The sequence below is a fragment of the Amphiprion ocellaris genome, chromosome 23 (assembly GCF_022539595.1).
Source record: "Amphiprion ocellaris isolate individual 3 ecotype Okinawa chromosome 23, ASM2253959v1, whole genome shotgun sequence".
NCBI classification, from domain to species: Eukaryota; Metazoa; Chordata; class Actinopteri; family Pomacentridae; genus Amphiprion; species Amphiprion ocellaris.
Window position 1 is genome coordinate 7,828,692 of NC_072788.1, and position 21,961 is coordinate 7,850,652.

At 39.7% G+C, this 21,961-nt stretch overlaps 1 protein-coding gene across 2 annotated transcripts in view; it reads right to left on the reverse strand.

Annotated features, from left to right (window-relative positions):
* Positions 1-21,961, reverse strand: part of plcb3 (phospholipase C, beta 3 (phosphatidylinositol-specific)) — a 64,551-nt gene that overhangs the window by 37,767 nt on the left and 4,823 nt on the right. For both annotated transcript variants that reach the window (XM_023289390.3, XM_023289388.3), the window contains exon 2: positions 9,076-9,162. In XM_023289390.3, the coding sequence (XP_023145158.2) occupies positions 9,076-9,162 (87 nt within the window). The remainder of the gene's footprint in view (positions 1-9,075; positions 9,163-21,961) is intronic.

Sequence of the window (21,961 nt, forward strand, 5' to 3'; positions counted from 1 at the left end):
ATTAAAGAAACCAAAAGAGAGTAGAAACAGGGAGGAAGCTGTCACATTATCAACTGACACACTCAACTTCCCCTTCGAACCACCATGTGTGTGTGAGAATGACAAAGAGTGTGTTATGTAAACCTCTTGTTCCGACTTAATTCCTTGTGGATGTTTGACTTGAGCCGGGGAGATAATCTCTATTAGATCTCTACTTATACCTTCCAACAATCACTCTAACAACGATTCGGCCGGCTCATTTACACACATCCACATCTGTACATTTGAGATTTTTAATAGACTTCTAAGCCTGCTATAAACACAAACTTGCACTTACACTCAGAGCAATTAAAATGGAAAATGTCATCATGAAAAACAAATCAGAAGGAGAATTAACAATGGAAATGTAGTAATAACAGTCGTAATGGCCATTTTTTAAAAACTAACCTCTGACATTTTGGATTTACACTGTTCAGAATCACTTTCACACCTTAAGGCTGTTTGTTAAAATCACTTTCTGACACACTAGGGCTTGTTTTTGTTTGTGGTGTTTGTGTGTAAGTCACAGCCTTCATTCTGGTGAAGGTATGTAAAATCAATTCCACACCAAGAGAGGCTAAACTGGAGTGCTGTGGTGACTCAGTTACAGCCCTGGGGGCAAATTTCTAAAGGAATAGGTGCTATTGACATGACCTGTACACCTTAAGGGAAGAAGGGAGGGAAAGAAGAAATAATAGGAGGAAAAGAAAAGAAATTTTTTTTAAAAATGGGAGATGTAGGAGGAGGAGGAGGAGGAGGAGGAGGAGGAGGAGGAGGAGGAGGAGGGGGCAACGAAATTCCCCAGAACCCCCATATCCTCGTCTGAGCAACTTCCTGCCCACTTTCCCACGCCAAGAGAGAGAATGAGAGAGATTAGAAGTGTTGTTGCAAGAAATTAAGGAGCAATGACTCTGGAGAGAAGGGACCACGTGAGAAAATTGATGCATTGATGAAAATACGAGGAAGATGAGAGCAGAGGGAGGAGAGGAAGGGGGAAAACGATGACATGAGACGAACAGAAAAATGTAGATAACAAGGTGGAAGGCAAAAAGCAAGAAAAAAATGGAGAGTGAGGAAACATACAGTTTATATTAGAGGAACAACTTTTGCCTCATCTCTCTGACGGCAACCAGCTGCCCAAAGACAGAGAGACATGGGGAAGGGAAATGGGGCAGACAAAGGTAAACTGAAGGTGGATTAGTGGTGTAGAAACAGAGCAACAGCCAAAGTGTGAAATAAAGGGGTAGCTGAAGTAAAACAGAGCGACCGGGAGGATTAACCGCTGTTCCAGGTGTCGCTCAACTCATCCCCCCGTGGCAGGTGAGGATAAGTCCGCCAGAATCAGCTTGTGTTTGTTTACTGGAAACTACACTTTGGCTGACAAATCGTCAGAGCTGGCACTGATAGTTAGAGAATACTTGCAGAAATATTCCTAAAGGAAACAAGGTGCCATAAATGATGTCTGCCCCGCTTGACTGTGTGGTGGAATCCAAACTAAACCACATTTGAATCATCAAATTCCATTGTAGTCTTTGTTTCCTGTATCTATTCGGTGTGGCCCGGATATTAGCTTTCCAGTGAGGCAAATGTTAGATGGAAATTTGATTGGCAAGAATACATGGGAACATCTCAGATGCAGTGTAAGCACTTTTGGGGGATGACAAAATCTGCAGGACATTCCATGGTAAAATGTTTTTAAAAGGGAACTTAATGCCAAATGGCAACCGAAGTTGAAACTTCAGAACATTTAAAGTTTCACCTTTCAGTTTTCACGGCCTCTTTGGCTGGTCTGACCACACTGGGATGCAAAACAGTATACCACTTTATTAGAATGTGTCCTATGACAATATGTGAATAGCACCCAAACAAACTACAGATGAAGGTTGCTACCCTTCACCGTCACCCTAACTGGTTGAGGCAGATGGCCGCCCTCCCTGAGCCTGGTTCTGCCAGAGTTTCGTACTGTTAAAAGGGAGTTTTTGCTCAAAGGGAAATGGTTGAATTTGCTGGGTTTCTATCTATAACACTACACTATGATTACTATTGTAAGTATCCTGATGGTACATGTCTACAACTGAAAGCACAAAAATGACGACTCCTTTTCACACGTACCATAAGTGGGCTCATGTTGTGAATTGGCCCTATATAAATAAACATGAAATAAATGAAACTGAATTGAACTACCTAACCACTTTAAGAGTCCCCAAATCTCAAATGCAGCCTCTTTCTTCTGCAGCAGTTTTCTCCACTTAAATGATCATTTGTAGGTCGCCTACATCAGGGTGGCAGGAGTTTGTCACTTTCTCCTTCACAGAAACTAGTTTCTAAGAACAAAAATCAAGCAGAGAAACTTTCTCTAAACTATTGACATTTTAAGGACTTTTGGATGCTATTTCAAGCAGCTTCTGCCTCTAGATAGGAACAAGCAACAAACTTTTATGTACTTGTTGATGTGAGATGATTAACAGCTCTGGTTTAACATCCATCGCAATCTTTTTAGAGAACTCTTTATCATCTTGTCTCCACCTTGCTGTCACTTTAATCCAAGCAGCCAACACATCTGCTTGATACCCACAATGTTTAATTTAGACTGCAAACGTAAAGAGGAGGAAAAGTTTGGCCAGAGGACATGAAAAAGGACACACAGCAGGATTAGCAGGAAGTTGTGAGCATATGTTGTAACAGATGTGTGGATTTGAGATGTGCATGTGGCTCTTTTATAACCAGTGGCCACCGGCATGCGCTTTGCATTCAGCATTTAACCTCAGCTAGACTCAACCCACCAACCCGCAGTGAGAACATAATGGGGAACCAAAGTGGATGCCAAGAGTTTTTTTGGAGTTAAAGCAGGTCCAAATTTAAATTTACTGCTTGAAATTTGAAGATGAAGATGGACAGCATGAAAAAAGATTATATGCATAGAAACCTGAGGCAATTTTTAACCAAATGGGTTTCTGTTGAGCTTCTCCTGGATTGTCTGGTGAAATGTGCACTGTTTCATTCAAGCTACTGCTTGGAACAAACCTCTCTCCCGACTGTATAGATTAGCAGTGAGGTATTTAATCAAACTGTATCAACCCTGTTACACTAACAATGTGGCCTGTATGTTATGTTATGTGTCATCGCTTTGTGCCTGCAGAACACCCAGGAAATAACACCTAATGTAGATCCTTGGAGTGTTTTCTGTTCCTCAAGCAAAAATATTAGTGTTACTGATACTTTATCTCAAAGATTGGACAGATTTAAAGAGTTGGGAAAAGAAAAGACAGAAAGAAAGAAGTACAGTGAGTAAAAGGGAAAGAAAAACAGCGTAGACCGGTGCATGGTGGGGTGTGTCTACCCACAACTACTGTGTGCAAATGAGTGTGTGTGTGCATCTGTCAGCGACAGTTGGTTGTTATCGAAACTGACTCAAGAATTATGGGAAATACTGGGCTACGAGCGCACAAACACACACACAAAAATCAAAGGTCTTGTAAGGTCAGCCTCCAAACATTACGCAAAGATGGCAAAACGGAGATAACAGATAGAAAGGGAGGAGGAAAGGATGGAGAAAGGAGGCAAAGGAAAAGAGAGAGATGTAAAAGATTATCGTAAAGGGATGAAGAGAGAAAATATCAGCAGGAAGAATACTGTTCTCAAGAAAAGCTGTCAGCACAGAGACAGAGATAAATGAAAGGCTGGAAAATATAGAGATATTTTAATGAAAACGTTAAACAAAGTGAAGCTTAAGAGGACGGTGACACGAAACAGATGGCGATAAGACGGGATGAGGTGCAATACCTGGAGAAAAGGTGAAAGGACATATATAAAGATGGTTATATACAAATGGGGAGGAAATGAGATAAAGCAGATTCCAAGGAGAAAAGTCGTGAAACAAGTGTAAAAGAGTAGGTGAGAAGAAGGAGGCAGACGATGTAAATAAAGTCCCAGAAGAATGAAAAGAGGCTATTAGAAGGATGATGGATGGCGCAAGAGGAAAGGCTGGAACATGCTTCTGCAGGCATTAATGTAAGCTAACATTCAAGAGGTTTGGTCGGAGATTCTACAAACATTTACACGTTTTATCTAATGAACTTAAACACCACATCTTGACAAGAGTTGGATCAGTCAATCAGCTATAAGTCCAACATACTATTGATATTTGGGAGGACAGTAGATAGATCTTTAGTAAACCTTAACTGCAGCCACAGTGAGAGACAACACAGCAGAGTGTTGAATTTCTGCTTCGATTTGGCTCAACACTGGTCCTCAGAGCAGCCACACTGCATATCTACTACATGACTAACCAGAAAACTAATAGCAAAATTTTCTAAATCCCTAAAGATAAACAGGATGTTTAATAAGGTTGTGGTAAAAAATACACAAAGTGATCAAAGAGGCATTTTATTTACAGCATTTACAGTTCCTGATATTGTGCAGCTGGATGTTGGGTTGTTATTTCAGAAGTCAGAGCATGACTCCTTGTAAACTTGCATCCACAGGGGCTAAGTTTTTTAATGCCTGTCCTAAATAAAACGCAATGTCACCTTTATGGTACAACATATCCTCTTTTCTCAAGTTGCTAGAAAAGTGCTTTTGACATTTTTGGGCTACAAACTTGTGTGTGTCCTTGCATGCCTTTGCTGAGATTCTAAAAATGAGTGTGATCCAGTTCCACTCACTGACCATGAGCACTCTGATTATACACAACAGACACAATACATCTTCATCGGGTCCAACTGGAAAGAGTCCATCATGTAAAACTATAGATGTCTGTGGATTAAAACTCCTGACATTAACAGCGATAAGAAGAGCAGAGCGGCAAAAATAAAAACTGCACTGGAGATGCAATATTTTGGGTGCCTCTATTCAGAGAAATGGGTTCCATCCAGAATACCCTTGTCATCTGTGTAAAAGCGTATTAACTGTTCTCATTAATAATCGCTGGATATCTGTGTTGCAGTGTCCTCTTTCTCTTCAGCTCTGCTTGGAAATCTCCTGGGGAGCCACGACGATCACTGAACAGACTACACAGTCACTTTGAAATAGGACTTCTGGAGATCCTCGGCTCACTTCTATACATTTAGGCTCCCATTTCCAACTTAGAACAGCGCAAGGAAGCTTTGTTTTTCATTTCTACTGTCCAGATTTTCTGAGCCGCATTTAAACGTGCGTCAAGCTTGAAACTTAATACAGAGAAAAGCTGAACAAACAGATACCACAGTTTGACTGACGTGAAGTGATCTCTGGGAAGAACAGTTCAAAAACACCACAGTCATGACTGAAAATCAATTTGCAAAAAAATAGCCACAATACGCAACTTTTTGAACATAAAATAACATAAATGAAGTAACGTATTATTCACTGCCAGTCCCTGACCTCATTCATGTCTAAATACCCACATTTCCCTGTAATTAGTCTCGGTGGTCTGAAGGGTTTGAGGCATATTTCATGTTTTTTTTGTGGCCATGACCGTCAGCGAGCTGCATTCCCGCTACTGAAATAAGAATAGTGGCCACAATCCAGCTCAGTCACGCCAGCATCAACAAAGATGAAACACAGTAATGAAAGAAAAGCCAAACATTGCGGCACATACAGCAAATGAGGTGGCACTAGCACTGCTGGAAGCTGCCATTGACTTAGAAATTGCTGTAGTGTTAAGGTAAAATCTGACCCAGCAATATGGAAATGAGTCATTTGAATAGTGGGATCCAAGTAAGAAAACATATCACAGTCAGCCTGAGAGTTATTTCACCTAGATTTCTGTAATCGCACTCAAAGGGGTTCAGAAAAGACTCAGTTTTATGTCTTATTTCATCCTGATCTATTTTTTACTCACACCACAATTGATCTGATCTAATCAGCCTCTTATTTAAGGTTTAAAGTTTTTATAATACAAAAAAATCCTTCACTGCAAAAGAAAATTGTTCTACATTAAAATAAATCAGTCTAAACTGTGATGGACGCTTATAATGGGAACTTTTGGTTAAATGTTTTCTTTTCCACAGAAAGTTAACATCAACCCATGTGACAGACGTGATTTCTGGGTGGCATTGCCTTAGCCTCCAGCACTATTTTGCTGCAGATATGGCCAAAATTACCAAAATTAGGAATGCCTGAGTGATGCTAAAAACTAGCCCATGCATTTGTTATTGCATGGCTGAAGAAGCCTCGGGTTGATACAAAATGCTACAGCAGAACTAACAAGACAGATCCAGTTTCCAGCACATTAGCCTCTCTTCAGCGGCTACTTGTCAAATCCAGAATGGAATTTAAAATCCTTCTCCTCACATACAAAGCCATTAATAACCAAACTCCATCCTATCTTAAAGACCTCATAGTAGCCTCTAATCCGAACAGAGCACTTTGCTCTCAGAGTGCAGACTGTCTTGTGGTTCTTAGAGTGTCCAAAAGTAGAATAGGAGGTAGAGCTTTTAGCTATCAGGCTCTTCTGCTGTGGAACAACTCTCAGGTTAGTGTTGGCAGGCAGACACTAGCTCTACTCCTAACATTAATCTTAAAACTCCTGATAAATCTTATACTTCAGGCCGCTCTAGTGACCCTGAATCATCCCTTTAGTTATGCTGCTGTAGGCCTGGATTGCTGCTCTGTGTATCTACTCTCTCTGCATACATTTATATAGCACTATTGCATATCATTAACTTTGTGTGTGTTTGTTTTCTTTATCTCTTCCTTGAACCTTCCTGCTGGTATCTCTGGCTTCAAAGCTGTCATTTACTGGTGTGCCGTTGCTGGCCTACCATCCTTCCCAGTGTTTATTGTCACTCATCTTTTCTCTCTTTACTTTCATCTAAGCCAAACCAGTTAAGCCAGGTTCTTTTCTAAGTTTCTTCCTATTACAAAGCATTTTTCCTCCCTACAGCTGCTAAATGTTTGCTCTGTAATGCCTTGATCTTACTATATAAAGTGCCCTGAGATGACCCACATGGTGAATTGGCATAATATACAGTAGTGGAAAAAAGTTTTCGGACACCCCACACATTGCATGTATATTGCATTAAGAATCACTCTTAGGTAAAATACAATACAATAATACAATAATTTTATTTATCCCTGAAGGGAAATTAAATAATCAATACAAATTACAAAATAGAATATTTTATAAAAATAAATAAATATAAATAAATTACAAAAAATTCTAAATATAAAAATAAATTATGAATAAATATAAATTACAAAAATAGAATATTCCATAGAAATTACACTCTTCAAGTGTAATTTCTTGTAGTACAATTACAGCAATAATACTAAACAAATCTTTAAAAAGCCATTAAAAATTTAAAATTGATTGGTTCCACAAAGATAAGAAATTTTGAGTATTGGGTCATTTTGGTAGAATATAGTTTTGTTAGTTTTTCTTGTAAACAATAAACAAAAAAATTGCATTTGTATTTGTTTGTGTCTATCTAATACAGCCACACCTTTTGAAACACAAAAAAGATTTTTCCACAAATATTTCATGATAATATTATAATAATATAATATTTGAGATTGTGTAAAATTTTAAGGGTGTCTGAAAACATTTTTCCACCACTGTAGGTAAAACCGAACTCAACTCATGTCTCTGTGTTGCGTTGCGTGATTTGATGCTCAATTTAAAATGTAATACATAGGTGTAATGCTAAATCAGTGAGGTACTCTCTGAAGGATGATGTTTAACATAGTATGTTCTATTTTCTGACAGTTATTTAACTTTCTATGGCCAACTTACAGCTCAACTACAACTTTTCTGACGCCTGAACAATCTGTGTGTAGCTCAGCTTTACCGTCTTGTTGAAAAGATTCAATGACTGGCAGCCTAAACAGTGTCACAGTTGCACCTCAGGCGGCAAACGGCCTACTATCTTAATACCACACACACACACACACACACACTCACACACAGGCCTGTGCAGACACATGCACAAGTAAGACATCAGGATAGAACGGGTATTTAATTCTGCCTGTTATGTGATTGCGTGAACACATGCTGGTGCACGTGCAGACAGACGAGGTGACGCGAGTTCTGGCCCAGATTTGGACACACATGCAGATACAACGCAGCGATAATATTGGCTATCAACAGGTCATTCCATACATGCCTTTAGGATAAACAGACAGCCAGAAATAAAGAGGGAGAAGGTGTGTGTGTGTGTGTGTGTGTGTGTGTGTGTGTGTGTGTGTGTGTGTGTGTGTGTGTGTGTGTGTGTGTGAGAAAGAGAAGGAGAAAAACATAGAGAGTGACTGGGAAGGAGGAGGTGTGTGCCGTGAAATGTCATTTGATCCAGGAGGCCAAGCCAACATCACACAGATATATACGTTTACAGGAGATGGGCAGATGAACTGAGTAACATAGAAGCTATAGATAAAAGTTAAAGGTGGAGACATGGGGAAAAAAAGATGTGGAGATGCAAGACAATTTACAGAAAGTTTTGGGTTTTGCTAATGGAAACATTTACAGATGTCTCCAGATTAATACAATCTGACTACTATTAAAATGGAACACAGCCTTCATCTAAACCTCAAAGCCTCCCATCCTGCTGACTCGCCGCTTATTGCATTTGGCTAATTATGTCCACTAAATGCCTAAAATGTAAAATCCAATATTACTAAACTAATGGCTTAAGCGCAGCCGCAGAGATATGAGAGGAGGCATGGCTGATAGACGGATGGAGCTCAGATGAAGACCACAAACACAAGAGGGAGAACGGGGGGGAAGAAGAGACAAACAAGATCAGTACAAATTGATGAAAGCCATTGTGGCTCAACTAATGGATGGGATAAAAACCCCAACAACAGACACACAACGAGAGGAGGAGGAAGCAGCAATTTAGGAGCTCAAATATGTGGGATGAGACAGGGTGTAGCTATGTAGTGGTGTTAAAGTACAGAAATAAGGGGTGTTATATCCATGTTAGCACTTATGTTGGCACATCAAACATCCATTGTGGTTTTGCTGTAGAGTGGCCCATTTTTATTTGATCACGTCTGACTTCATGAGCACTTTGCAAAATGGGCGACAGTCCATTTGGCCCACTTTGAGACCAGCCAGTGTGTGTGTTTTGTGTGTCTTACCAGGTTGGACCCTCCAGTCCAGTACAGGAAGAATCCATCTGGGTCAACTTTCAGGGTTACCAGCGTGGGGGGCCCGCTGTTGGGCTCCTAAGCGACAACAGAAATAGAGATGTTAGAAGGACGAACACACACAATACTATCAGTAACACACACACACACACACATCTACATCGCACAGTGGCGAGAAGAGATAAGGATAGCTTAGATTTTCAAACCAATAGCCAGTGTGCTATTTGCTCCTAAAAGATGTTTTTGTTTGATTAATGCGACACTGTAGCAGCCGAGGCACCAAAAACTACTATAAAATGAGTGCACCATGAAAAAAACTGTAAGTTTTCATCATCAAAGCACAGTTGCCAGCCTTAATTTTACATAATGTGTAGAAACATTACCTACAAATATGGTTACACAATGTTAGTGCTTGATACTGCAGAAACGTACCATTATTAGTTGTTGTTTGTGATCAAATTTTGTGTAAATATCTTGTAAAAAAAAAAAAAAAAAAAAAAAGGAAAAAAAAGGTCAAAATACTACTCTATAACCAGTAATGCAGTCGTTTTTACATGTAATTTTACAGAAAAATCTTTTGTTTGTTTGGTTAAAAAAAGTTAATTTTAGATGATATCAAGTGTAATTTAAAAAAAGTATTTCAACACAGAACTTTACTCAAATGTCTTGTTTATGTCATAGAGCTATTTTTTTTAATTTTTGTAATTTTATTAATATGTGTGTGCATTTACAAAATGCTGAAATAAATCAGTAAGATAAACGGTTAAAAAAATCTGTTAAATCGCACAATGTTTTTACATTAAAAGGTCTTATTTTTACAATTTTGGCCAGCACTTGTGAAAGATGTGTGAGGTAACACTAGTACAATCATGTTTCAACTGGGCAAAAAAGCAAGACAATTTAGATGATGACAGGTTTTACAAAAGCAGTTTAGCCACAGTATCTGCGCCTCTTTATTTAGAGGTGTAATTGAAATTAAGTGCATGCATATAGAGTACACTAGGTCAAAATCAACCACACTGCGTCCACATTTCCCAGGATTCCTCCATCTGCATACCTAATTTTCCAATCACTAAACTACTGCTGGACACTTCACTAAAAGAAGATAGTGAAGGATAATCATGACAGTAAACCATCTGAAAATGGAGAAGCACTGTGGATTTTGACACAATAGATGGAGAAATCATAAATGTGAGTTGGTTGCTGGCTTTGTAAAGTCTATCTGCCTTGCAGTTACATTAGCTTATCCCTAAGAGAAGTGTGTTTCATTTATTTGACTTCTTGGAAAAGTGATACTACCAGCAGAAATATGGCCAGAGTTAACAAAAATAAGACCCTGCCTGTATAAAAGCAACATTTGTTGTCAAAAACAATTAAAGCAGCTATTATATTTAAGTCCAATATCTATATAGAAGCAGCATATGATGTGTAGCAAGCCCTGTATGGCAGCAGTAGCACTACCTGCTGTTTTATGGTGCTGTTTTAGACAGACAGACAGACAGGGACATTCAGTGTTTGTGTCGCATGTTGTGCAACAGCTATTTGGACGCTGCAAAAAAACCACACGCTTCAGCCAGCATGAAGATCTCATTCATGTGCAGCATAATGATGGCACAGGAGCCTGAATCAACATGTCATTAGCATCATCATTACGGGGGTCATACGCAAGATAGCATGACCACGCACACACACACATGGCTTCTGGCTCTGTAATTACAGTCTGGTCCAACAGACTAACATACTGTCCAGACTTCCTGGGAAACAGCGATGATGATCCAGATTGTTTTTAAAGTGACAGATGACTCATGGACATCTGTCGCCATGAGCATCCATCTCGGCATCATCATCAGCATCAGATGGCAAAGGAGAGAAAGTTCTTCCTGGCAACAAACGCCGAACTTTCCCACCGACATACTGTCAGAGAGGAGGCAGCTTTACAAGAACGCAACAAACACGTAACCAGTGACCACATGCAGAAGGTATTTTGTAACGTGGAGGTCGGACAAATAAAATGGCTTCCATGTGATTATGACAAAGCAGACGTTTGAACAATCAGACTGAAATTCAGCATAATAAACACAATCTTCATATAAAATAATCAATGCTAATCTATTTCACAGTGAATTGGGACCCCAACACATGTATATTCATAAGACTCATGCCGTAAATGGAGAGATTACTCATTAGCAGTTAAATAACATGTAGAAAACACTTAATAATACACCTGGAAAGACAATGCTTACTGTTTTCATTGATAGGCTAATAATTAAAACGAGCTCATGCCTAAGGAAGACAATGCTGTACTATAGTTAAATAATTAGACATATCATTAAATAAACAGATATATTGCCAGATTTTTTTTACCTTTCTACAGAGTTAAGCCATCTGTTTCTCCTTTTTCAATCTTTATGCTAACACTGTAGCTGCTCACTCTGCTTTGAGCAAACTTTTAGTAAGAAAGCAAATTAGCATTTGTTTCTTGAAAAAGTCTCAGTCCCTAAATTTTAAGTTAGCTAAGTTTCTAAAGCTGTCATATAATTAGATAGAGACATTATGTGACATATTATGATGCTAACTTCCTACAGAGTCAAGCTAGTCGCTTCACCCATTTCAATCGTTATGATAAGCTAAAGATGTAGCTACTCATGCTACATTGAGCAAACTGTCAGTAGGAAAGCAAATTAGCATATTTCCCAAAATGTCAAATTGTGCCTTAAAGAAGCCTCACTTCCTGAATGTTATGTTAGTTATGTTTTGTATCTGTCATATAGCATAAATATTACGTGATATATTGTCACATTTTGTTACCTTTCTACAGAGCTAAGCCATCTGTTTCTCCCCTTTTTCCAGTCTTTATGCTAACACTGTAGCCGCTCACTCTAATTTGAGCAAACTTTTAGTAAGAAAACAAACTGGTATATTTGTTTCTTGAAAAAAAAAAACTCATTCCCTAAATTTTACGTTAGCTAAGTTTCCAAAGCTGTCGTGTAATTAGATAAAGAGACATATTATGTGACATATTATGATGCTACCTTTCTACAGAATCAAGCTAGCCGTTTCCCCCATTTCAATCACTATGCTAAGCTAAAGATGTACTCATGCTACATTGAGTAAACTTTAAGAAAGAAAGCAAATTAGACTCACTTCCTGAATGTTATGTTTTGAACCTGTCATATAGTATAAATATCACGTGATATATTGTCATATTTTGCTACCTTCCCACAGAGCCAAGCTAGCTATTTTTCCTGTTTCAATCTTTAGGCTAAGCTAACGATGCAGCTAACCACACCACATTGACTTTCATTAGGAAAGAATGTTAGCATATTTCCTAAAATGTCAAATTATTCCTTAAAGAAGCCTTATTCCTTAAAATACATACATATCTATTGCATTTTAAGCTAAACATACCTTGAGTTTAGGCTCCAAAGTCGGCTAACAGACAGAGGGTTAGCAGGAGGGCAAAATGTTTGGATTTGGGGAAGGAAGAAGGGTTTGAAAACAAAAGGATAGAAGATAGGTGGGCAGCAGTGGAGTAAGGAAAAGGTTGAAAAAGAAAAAGAAACAAAATGTCAGAAGAAAACGAAGAAGAGAAATCCGAAACTGTCCGAAATCACTCCCTATATCCGCCATTTTATTTGAATGTTCGAATTCTGGATAAATTCACAATTACTTTACTGTTCACTATTAAGCAAACCTTTGAATGTCCATTATATATGGAGAAATGAATGACTGGGAGAGGGGTGATTTCAGATCAGTCAAAAAGTCTTGTGTCCAATCACATCTTGAGACCGTAAAAAACAACAGTAGTCCACTTAAAGTGCGCATCCTTAGATTAGAGTTAGTGACTATGAGGAAACCTTACTCCCCTCCAGACTGGTCACTAAGCTGCAGGACTTAGGACTCACCTCTTCTCTGTGCAGGTGGGTCTACAGCTTTTTGACCAGCAGACCACAGGTGGTTCGAGTGGGAATCACCTGTCCCACTCACGCACCCTGAACATCGGTGCCCCCCAGGGCTCTGTGCTGAACCCTCTGCTGTACTCGCTGTACACTAATGATACCCTATCCACATCAGACTCTAACACCATCATTAAGTTTGCTGACGACACAGCAGTGGTGGGTCTGATCTCCAACAACAACAAGGAGGACTATTTGATGGAGATTACCCACCTGGAGGATGGACTGGTGCAGAGACAACAGCCTCCTCCTGAATGTCAGCAAGACCAAGGAGCTGATTGTGGACTACAGCAAGAAGCAGCAGAGGGCATACCACCCACTCAGGATCAGTGGGACAGAGGTGGAGAGAGTGGAGAGCTTCAAGTACCTGGGTGTTAACATCACGCAGGACCTGACGTGGTCCTGTCACATCAACACTGGTGAAGAAAGCTCGTCAGCGTCTCTACCACCTCAGACGCCTGAAGGACTTTAAGCTCCCTCTCAAGGTGCTCACGAACTTCTACACCTGCACCATTGAGAGTGTCTTGGCTAGAAGTATCACCACCTGGATGGGCAGCAGCACCCAGCAGGACTTCTTGGCAATAAGGAGGGTGGTCCACTTGACTGAACGCACCATCAGAACCACCCTCCCCAACCTGAAGGACATTTACAACAAACTCTGCAGGTTAAAGGCCAGGAAGATAGCTAGTGAGCCCATCCATCCCAGCCACAGACTGTTCTCTCTGCTGCCATCAGGGTGGCGTTACCACTGTGTGAAGGCAAACACAGAGAGGATGAGGAGGAGCTTCTTCCCTTTTCACTTTTATATGTATATATATTTATTTATTTTGCTTATATCTATCCATCTATCTAATCTTGACCTTGTGACCTTGTGTTTACTTACTGGTCTGACTGGAAAGCTATACAACCTCAATTTCACGCTGCGATTAGCATCTTAAAGCTGTGACCTCATGTCAGATGCTGCTGTCAGCTGTGACTGCCTGGATGCTGCAGATACCAACACCACAGTTCTTTCAGTCTTTATCTCACAGTGAACCCTCAGCTTTCAAATTTGTGGCCATATAGTTTATGTTTGTTTGTTTTCTTTGTATGCAAGGTCAGACTTTCTATTATCATGCTTACCCACTGAGCTTTTCTTTTTATTAAATGCAAACAGCAAAACATTTGCAAATCCAAATGCTTGGGCAATGAAGGCAAATGAGACAGTTGTTGCTATTTGCACACTTCATGCTGTGCACACTCCTTCAAATGTAACTTCAACTCTCTGAACCACAAGCAGTTTCAGGGACAATTTTTGTTTCAGTCACGTTTTTATTCACGGTGGCATCTTTTTTCACGGCAATATAAAGTCCTACATCTCTATGGAAACAGTATAACAATGACTAGAAATAGAAAAAACTCAATAACACCATTTTAAAAAGTTACATTTTTGGGGGGATTATTTATTTTGCAAAAATACAGAAATATCTGGAGTCCACCAACTGACCACAAATGTTACCAGTTCTGGAAAACAAATAGTAGTTCTACATACTGCATTGTATACAAATGCATAATATTGCATCATCACAATGTACAAAAAATAAGAGTCAAGAGGAAACATTAGGAAACAAGGGAGAGAAAACTATCCATCAGGATAATAACGTTCAAAAGATTGTTCTGCAGCAACAGAGGAGACAAACTATCAGCTTAACACATAAACCCCATGTAAACTCCACCATAATTTATATGTTTTCTACCTGAGTTTGACCTATTCACACCCGGTCACTACTGACAACATGTTCGAGCTTGATGAGCCATCTTCACTGTTAAGAAAGACTGAAACATTGCATTGTTGTGCAACAGTATTCCTCAGTAATTCAACAGATTCAACTAACTGGAACAAAGCAATGGGCATTCCTCAGTGTTCACACAAAGGTAAGTCAGATCTTGCACATTATTCACAAAGCAGTGTTGTCATCTTACACCAGACACAAGGAAAGAGACACAGCAAGCACCAGCTCTGCCCTGAGTTTCAACCAAAACGCCATCATACTGATCTTCAGTGATTAAAATCAAAAAAGTGGCAATATTGCTGTGCAAATGCATGTAAAAATTAACACATTTCTGCATTCTAAGCTGTAATGCAGCATTGGATATGTAAAGTACAGCTGCTAGGTTTGTCCTGGTTTGGGTGTGTGCTTGGTTCAGATTGCAGTTAAACAGCGCGAACAAAAAGGTTGAAACGATCATACGTTTGCTTCCTTTTTGCCCATCCATTGACTGGGTGTATACAATATCGACTACTCTATACGGGAAATTCCAGTGGTAGCAGATACACAAACACAAATTTACCAAGAACAGAGCAATCTAAATTCTCATGTGACCACAAATACAACTGCATCACCCATATAGCTTCCAAGAAGGAGGTTAAACACACACACGATTGTGGTCTGATATACATTTGCATATCTGCTGAGTTTTACATACCCGTCTGTTGCTTTCTAGTGTTGTGTTGTAAGACACACACTCTCTTGTTTCTTCCGTTATTCACCAACATTTTCGGTAGTTACACACGTTTGCTGAAATGTACTCACTTAATTCGTTGGTCTGGTTGCTTTTTATGATTTAAAATGAACAAAAATGCCAAACATTCTTTGGTTCCAGCTTCAAGAAATGTGAGGAGTTGCTGTTCATCCTTGTTTTATTTCATTGTAAATTGAACATCTTTAGGATTTGGACTGTAGTACATTCACTAATAATGATTTTGGGGGCGTCTTAGTCCACTTTTTTTCATGTTACTCCTCTAGAAAAGTGTGCTTCACATCAAAAAATGGTCACTTCCAGCTCAGATTAAGGTTAGAGGTTAAAAGCCTAACCAGGAAATCATTAGTGCATGCCCTCCTCTCACACACACAGACACCTTGTTTATTGTAAACATACGCCCTCTATGCTGTGTTTCTGTGTGACAGTGGGTGGTAGGTCTATAATTGGACAGCACCCCACTCCCCAATTACCCGCCACATGTAGAAACCTTCTGAAGTCTCGCCTCACTTCCTCCCTTTCCATTCGATCTGCCCCTCTTTGTGTCAATCATTGCTTCAGTTCACAGTTTCTCCGACACTTAGACTGTTTTCTTCCTCCCTATTGGATTAAAGGCCACATCTCTCTATCTGCAGACCCCCCTCCAGGAGTCTCGACCCTCTGACAAACACCTTCATTACCTAATGTCAAACACAGCGGAGTGGAGGGACCAACCCCCCTGCGGCCGCTGTCTAACAACGACCAGCTTAATGAGCACCTCTTGAAAAAAAAAAAGTCACAGTCTGCATGTCGAAAAGTCGCACACGTGGCTGCTGTGCTTCTCTTCTTGTACCGTCATCGCCTCAGATTAATGCGTGTGGGCGTTGTGTAATGGCAAACTGATAGAAGTGGCTTCTCCGAGTGCACCTTTGGTCAGCTGTGTGTGCTTACAGGAGTGCTGTGAGACACAGAGCCAGTGTGTTCTTGCTGTGTTTCAGCTGCTGCTTTGGCAACATGTGTAAAAGTTGATGACAGTAGTTGCCCTTTGGACTGGAGAGTGAGGACAGGAAAGAGGGAGGAGTGAAGCCGACCAGGTGAAAGCAAGCTACAGAGTACAAAACAGAAAGAAAGAAATTAATTATTATTTAATTATTTAATATCGGTATAAATGGCATCCAAACAGCATTACTTGGGTGTTTGGCTTGTTTAAACCCTCAGTACTTACTATCAATCTTCTTACTTTCTTATTAGCAGGTGCTGCACCATTTCATTTCTCCACAGGGTTCATTTAACTTTCATCCGATCCAGCCACATAAGCAGCAAATGAACCACTAACCAGAGCCACATTCTACATACCGAACAATACCCCAGTGTATACAGGTTTCACTGGGCTAAATAAAGTGGCAAGATCAAGTTTTCAGATTTTCCCACCTGTTGGAAATGTCAAATTCCCCTGCACTGGAGCCCATATCACTGTTAACGCCACAGTAACCTGCAAATAACTGTAGTTCACTGATCACACTGCAACACCAGCTACTTCTTTTTAAGATAGAGCTACAAGTTTGTGAGGTTTAATTATTTGCTTCAGTAGGGCGGCCACTAACAACTATTTTTCTATACTAGTCGATTCAACTTGATGATTAATTTCAAATTCAAAAAAGCAAAATGGCAATTTCCTTGAACTTCATTTTGTTTTGACTAACTCTGTGTCATTGCATAATGCGGCACAGTGCAAAAGGAAACAAAAGTTTACACATCAGAGTCCGAAACTGGAAAGTTGAACTGGAAAGTCATTATTTAAGTCAGCAGTCCAAGTCCAAAAGAAATGCAAGGTTCAATCAAACTCCTTAAAGTGAAAAAGCACAGACCTCTTAAAGAAAATTTGTCTACTGTTGTGTAATTGCTCTCGGAGTTTGATAGTAGCCTCAAATGTTATGAAAAAGTAGCCAAATTCACTGTACAGCAGGTGTTTTAATCCCATGTGCATGCTGAGTTTGTCCCATGATGCTGATGAGGATATAAAATCAGGACGTTAACGGTGCAGAGTAGCAGTTTAGTGAACATGTAGCCTTACTTGGCCATTTTTCTGTTGCTACTTTATGCTCATTCTGTTGTCTGACAACAGGAACAGAAAAAAATGTTAATGAGAGCAGCTTTATTGGGAACTTGGCTGTAATAAAACACAATATATGTGAGCACAGGGTGCAGGAGAGAAGTAAACAGATGGAAAGTGCCTCCTGTGTGTTTTCTGTTCAGGTATTCATGCATTGTGTTGTACTACTGTAGCCTGTTGTGTTAAAAAAAAAAAAAAAAACAATGTTTTGTGATGACTCTACAAGTCTTGGGTGTTTCGAAAATAACTGATTTAACCAAACTGGACTTTGCTGCTGCTGCAACCAAAAAGACCAGCATCATGATGCAAGAATTACACAGTGATGCTGAAGAAAGATGTTTGTTGTAATGAATTAAAGTAAAGCAAAAATGTGTTGACTAAAAGTATTGATGTTGACGCATTACGCTGACTAATCACAGCAGAGCTAAAGCTGAAGTAAGCATAAGGGTGACCAGATCTCAACACTGCAGGACAGATGATTTTCTAAATTTTGGCTTTTATTCAATGGCTGTAAAAAAAAAACAAAATAAAGTTGTCATCATGGAACTGCGCACACGTGGGTCATGAATCAAGCTAACCTGTCAGTATCTTCACTGTTTACGCTACACCTAATGGGGAAACTCACGATTCACCACAAAGTCACAAACCATGCAGATTTTGGTGACACTTGACAGAAACTACCATGAAGAAAAGGAAACAAAGCTACCAAAAACACAGGAAGCTAGTTATAGCTGGGTAAAGAGAGCCCTTTGCCTTTTTTGAATTACACAGGAGAGAATAAAGACTAAGGTCAATAGTTTCTGTAGCTCTTTCAAACAACCACACTCCAACGTGGCAGAGATTGTTGGCCGTCATGGAAGAGTGAGATGCAATGAATCGCACAAACCACAATAATGGCTCTCACTTTCTCCATGAAGCCTTCATGACCAGTCGTGACATTTCCAATAGTCTCTAAAAGTTACAAAACCAAATGGCTGCAACTGCCTGATTCTACACTGTAAAGGCATGAGGGGAAGGACTAAAGACAACTGATTGACCTGAAAAGCACTTTTTTGAAGTCTGCTGGACTGAAACTCCTCTAACTTCAACTCTGTTTCTCACTGAAATGTTCTGCTTTTTGACAGCGTCCCATGTAACGTTAGCTTTAAAAGGCCAAGAAACCTTGATGTGCAAGTTTTCACATGACGGTGACAAAAAGCAAATGAGTGACAAAGCGAAAAAGATGCTGTCGTGCTTTGAAAGCCGTACACAAGATTTACCAGAAATCAAAGCTGAAGACAAGACAGACAGAAACAGAACTAAAAGTTGGGAGGAAACAACACAAAGAAAAGACAGGAAGCAGACGGATTAATAGAAGGAGGAAGAGAGAGCGAGACAGATGACAACAGAACAGACAAGGAAGAGATGACATGTAAGATACAGAGATGGCATAGAAGGTAAAATTATTAACAGAGTGAAACAGGAGGAGCTGAGATGGAGCCGTCCAGATGTCAGCTCCACACTTAACATGTGGCTGTGGTTGACCTTCCACCTCCTCCTCTCTGGCTCCATCCCTCCATCCAAGCCCTTGTTTCTCACCATTCTGTCAGGATGTCAGAGTGTTTGTCGACACGGCGTCAGACCTTCACACCGTCCTGCGTTTCTTAATCTTCTCCCTCTCTCTAATCTCCCAAATATCTATCTCACGATGCCAATTCGTGGCTTGTTGCTTCCTCGCATCAATGTAACGCAAAACGAAGACATCCACTTTCTGAAACAGTGGAGCCCATTGTGTTCTCCGATAAAAGACAGGATGACAGAGCACCTCTGCATACAAAAGGGTTCTGTGTCCACGCTAAAGATGCGTTTAACACATTTCGGGTGTGAAACAGTTCCAAGTTGTTGTGCTGACACATGCTTCATTTCAAAACTGTAATTACGTATGTCGTGAAAATATCTTTCTGGAGAGAGCAAAGATTGTTCAAGGCTGCTGGATTGGCTGGATTTTTTTAATCCGAGCTCTTGCTGATAAAAATAAATAAATGCTTTACATGATATGAAGTGAGTGGCTAAAAAAAGTTGCAAATAGCAGGACAAAACTCCCTCATGAAGAAAATTTATAAAAGGGGATCAACTGATATGAATTTTGCTCCAAAAAGAGGCTTTCAATCAGGTTTATTGGATTATAAGGAATGTTGACAAGACTGAAAGTAATAAAAATTTGCTTCAGAGCAAAAGTCCATGCTGAATTGATTTCCAGGAGCACTAAATTAGCCCTCAAGTTAAGAATAGCACCTTTAAAACAAAATACTCAAAGAAAAGAACTGGCGTGCTCGACTCAAAAATCCTTATTGATTGCGATGGGTGCTGAGACTAAAACTCAAAAAATAGTAAATGAAGTCGTCCCCGCCTGAAAATTCTAAATGTAACACTTCAATGTAGCACAGCAGCAGAAATAACAGACATGTTTCAGGACTGGCCTCTCTTCAGCATTGCAAAAATGTTTCTTTCTGCTACTATGCAACATTAAAAGGGTCACATACTTCTGCTGATGATTTAAATTGCAGTTTTGTGGTATCAGTCGTCTAACTGCACGCATTTCTTAAAAAAAAGGCCAAAGTTTTCTCTAAAAACAAAACATATATCCTTCAACCTCTGCCTGGTTCCCAAAGGAGCATTTCCTTGCAAAATATTTGCTAAGCTGTTTAAGTAGTTTACATCCTGCATTATTTACATCCGCGTTTATTAGCAAGCAGTCTGCTTTTTCCCAGACTTCCCTGGCATATGCAACAAATCTTGGAATGGTATCACCAAATGTGCAAAAAGATTGTCAGGACTATGACAAAAAAAAAGGAAACTTCTCAAAGGAAAACAGCTCTATAGCAATCCTACAGGGTAAAAACTCCACAAAGAACCTATAAATTGAGGATATCAGATGCTAGACAGTCTTAAATTTTCTTCTAGTCGCAAACTCCTATAGCTGTCTTGGTGGCCTCCTTCACTAGTCTGTTTCCTGTAACTACTTCAGAGGAGTCATAGCTGTCTTGGTGGCCTCCTTCACTAGTCTCTTTTTCACAGGTCTCTCAGTCTTTGAGGATGACCCTCTCTAAGCCCATTCCATCAGGATGGATTTAACTTTACTCCGAGGTCATTGCGTGACTTGAAGTTTTTCTTGCATCCATCCTCGGACCTGTGCTTTTCAATAACTTTTTCTCAGAGCTGTTTGAGTGTTCTTTTGTCTTCATGGTACAGTTCTAACCCTGAGTACTGATTCTCCAGGGACTGGACGTTCCAGATACTGAAGTCTTTACCCTACAATCACTGAGACACATTCACTGCACTCAAATGATTTCTAATTCAGAGACTTCCAACACCAGCTGGCTGAACCTGTATTAAATTAAGTGAGTCACTTTAAAGGTAGTGAATATTTATGCAATCATTTATTTTACACTATATCCTTATATTTAGTTCCAATTACTTTGTAAAAATCTGTTCTCATTTTGACATGAAATAGTCTTTTTCTTGTCTTTTCTGGTCACAAACAAATCCAAATTAAACAGACCATGATTCAATGTTGAAACCTTCAATGGGGAGTAATTACTTTTTATAGGCACTTTAGATGGAAGTAATGACAACAATAGCTCAGCTAGTCAGAATACCTGTGAAAAGGGAACACGTGTTGGTTTGGTTTAGCAGCACAGTGTTGATAACAACGGAGGAAAACAACAGCATTAAGTGTCTCCATCATCCTCATCTGTGGTCAGATTATAGTTGTTAGTTCCTCTAAGCGAACTGCAGCGAGGTCTATAAGGTCTGACCAAATAATCCCAACCAGACTGCAGGAAACAACCCGAAAGCGCAACATTTTATGGTCCATCATGCCTCGTTCATCTCACAGGGATTTGAAATGAAGCCAGAAGCTCTAAATCTAAAAGGATGTCAGCTTCCCAAATCTCTGTCCAATTAAGCAGCAACTTGTGATTCCATGTGACTTTGTTTACAGCCCCTGGTCTGCTTGTAATTGTGCAACGCTAATATAAACAATTCAAGTCCACAAAATTGGAGAAAAGTACACTTTCCCCATCTGGTTCTGACCAAAGCAAACATGTAGGAGTTAGTTTGTGCCCTAATATAAAGTCTCCCTTTGTTTTTCTTAATGCCGAAAAGGACATATGCTGCTTGTCTAGCATGAATGCAGCGCGTATTTCAGTAGCTGAAACCTGCAAACACTGCAGTAGAGGTAAATATTCATGTTAGGTGTTAAGATGATCATTTATTTGACTTTTATGTACTTTTATGATTCATATTAAGAGACTGCACAGCTCACTGA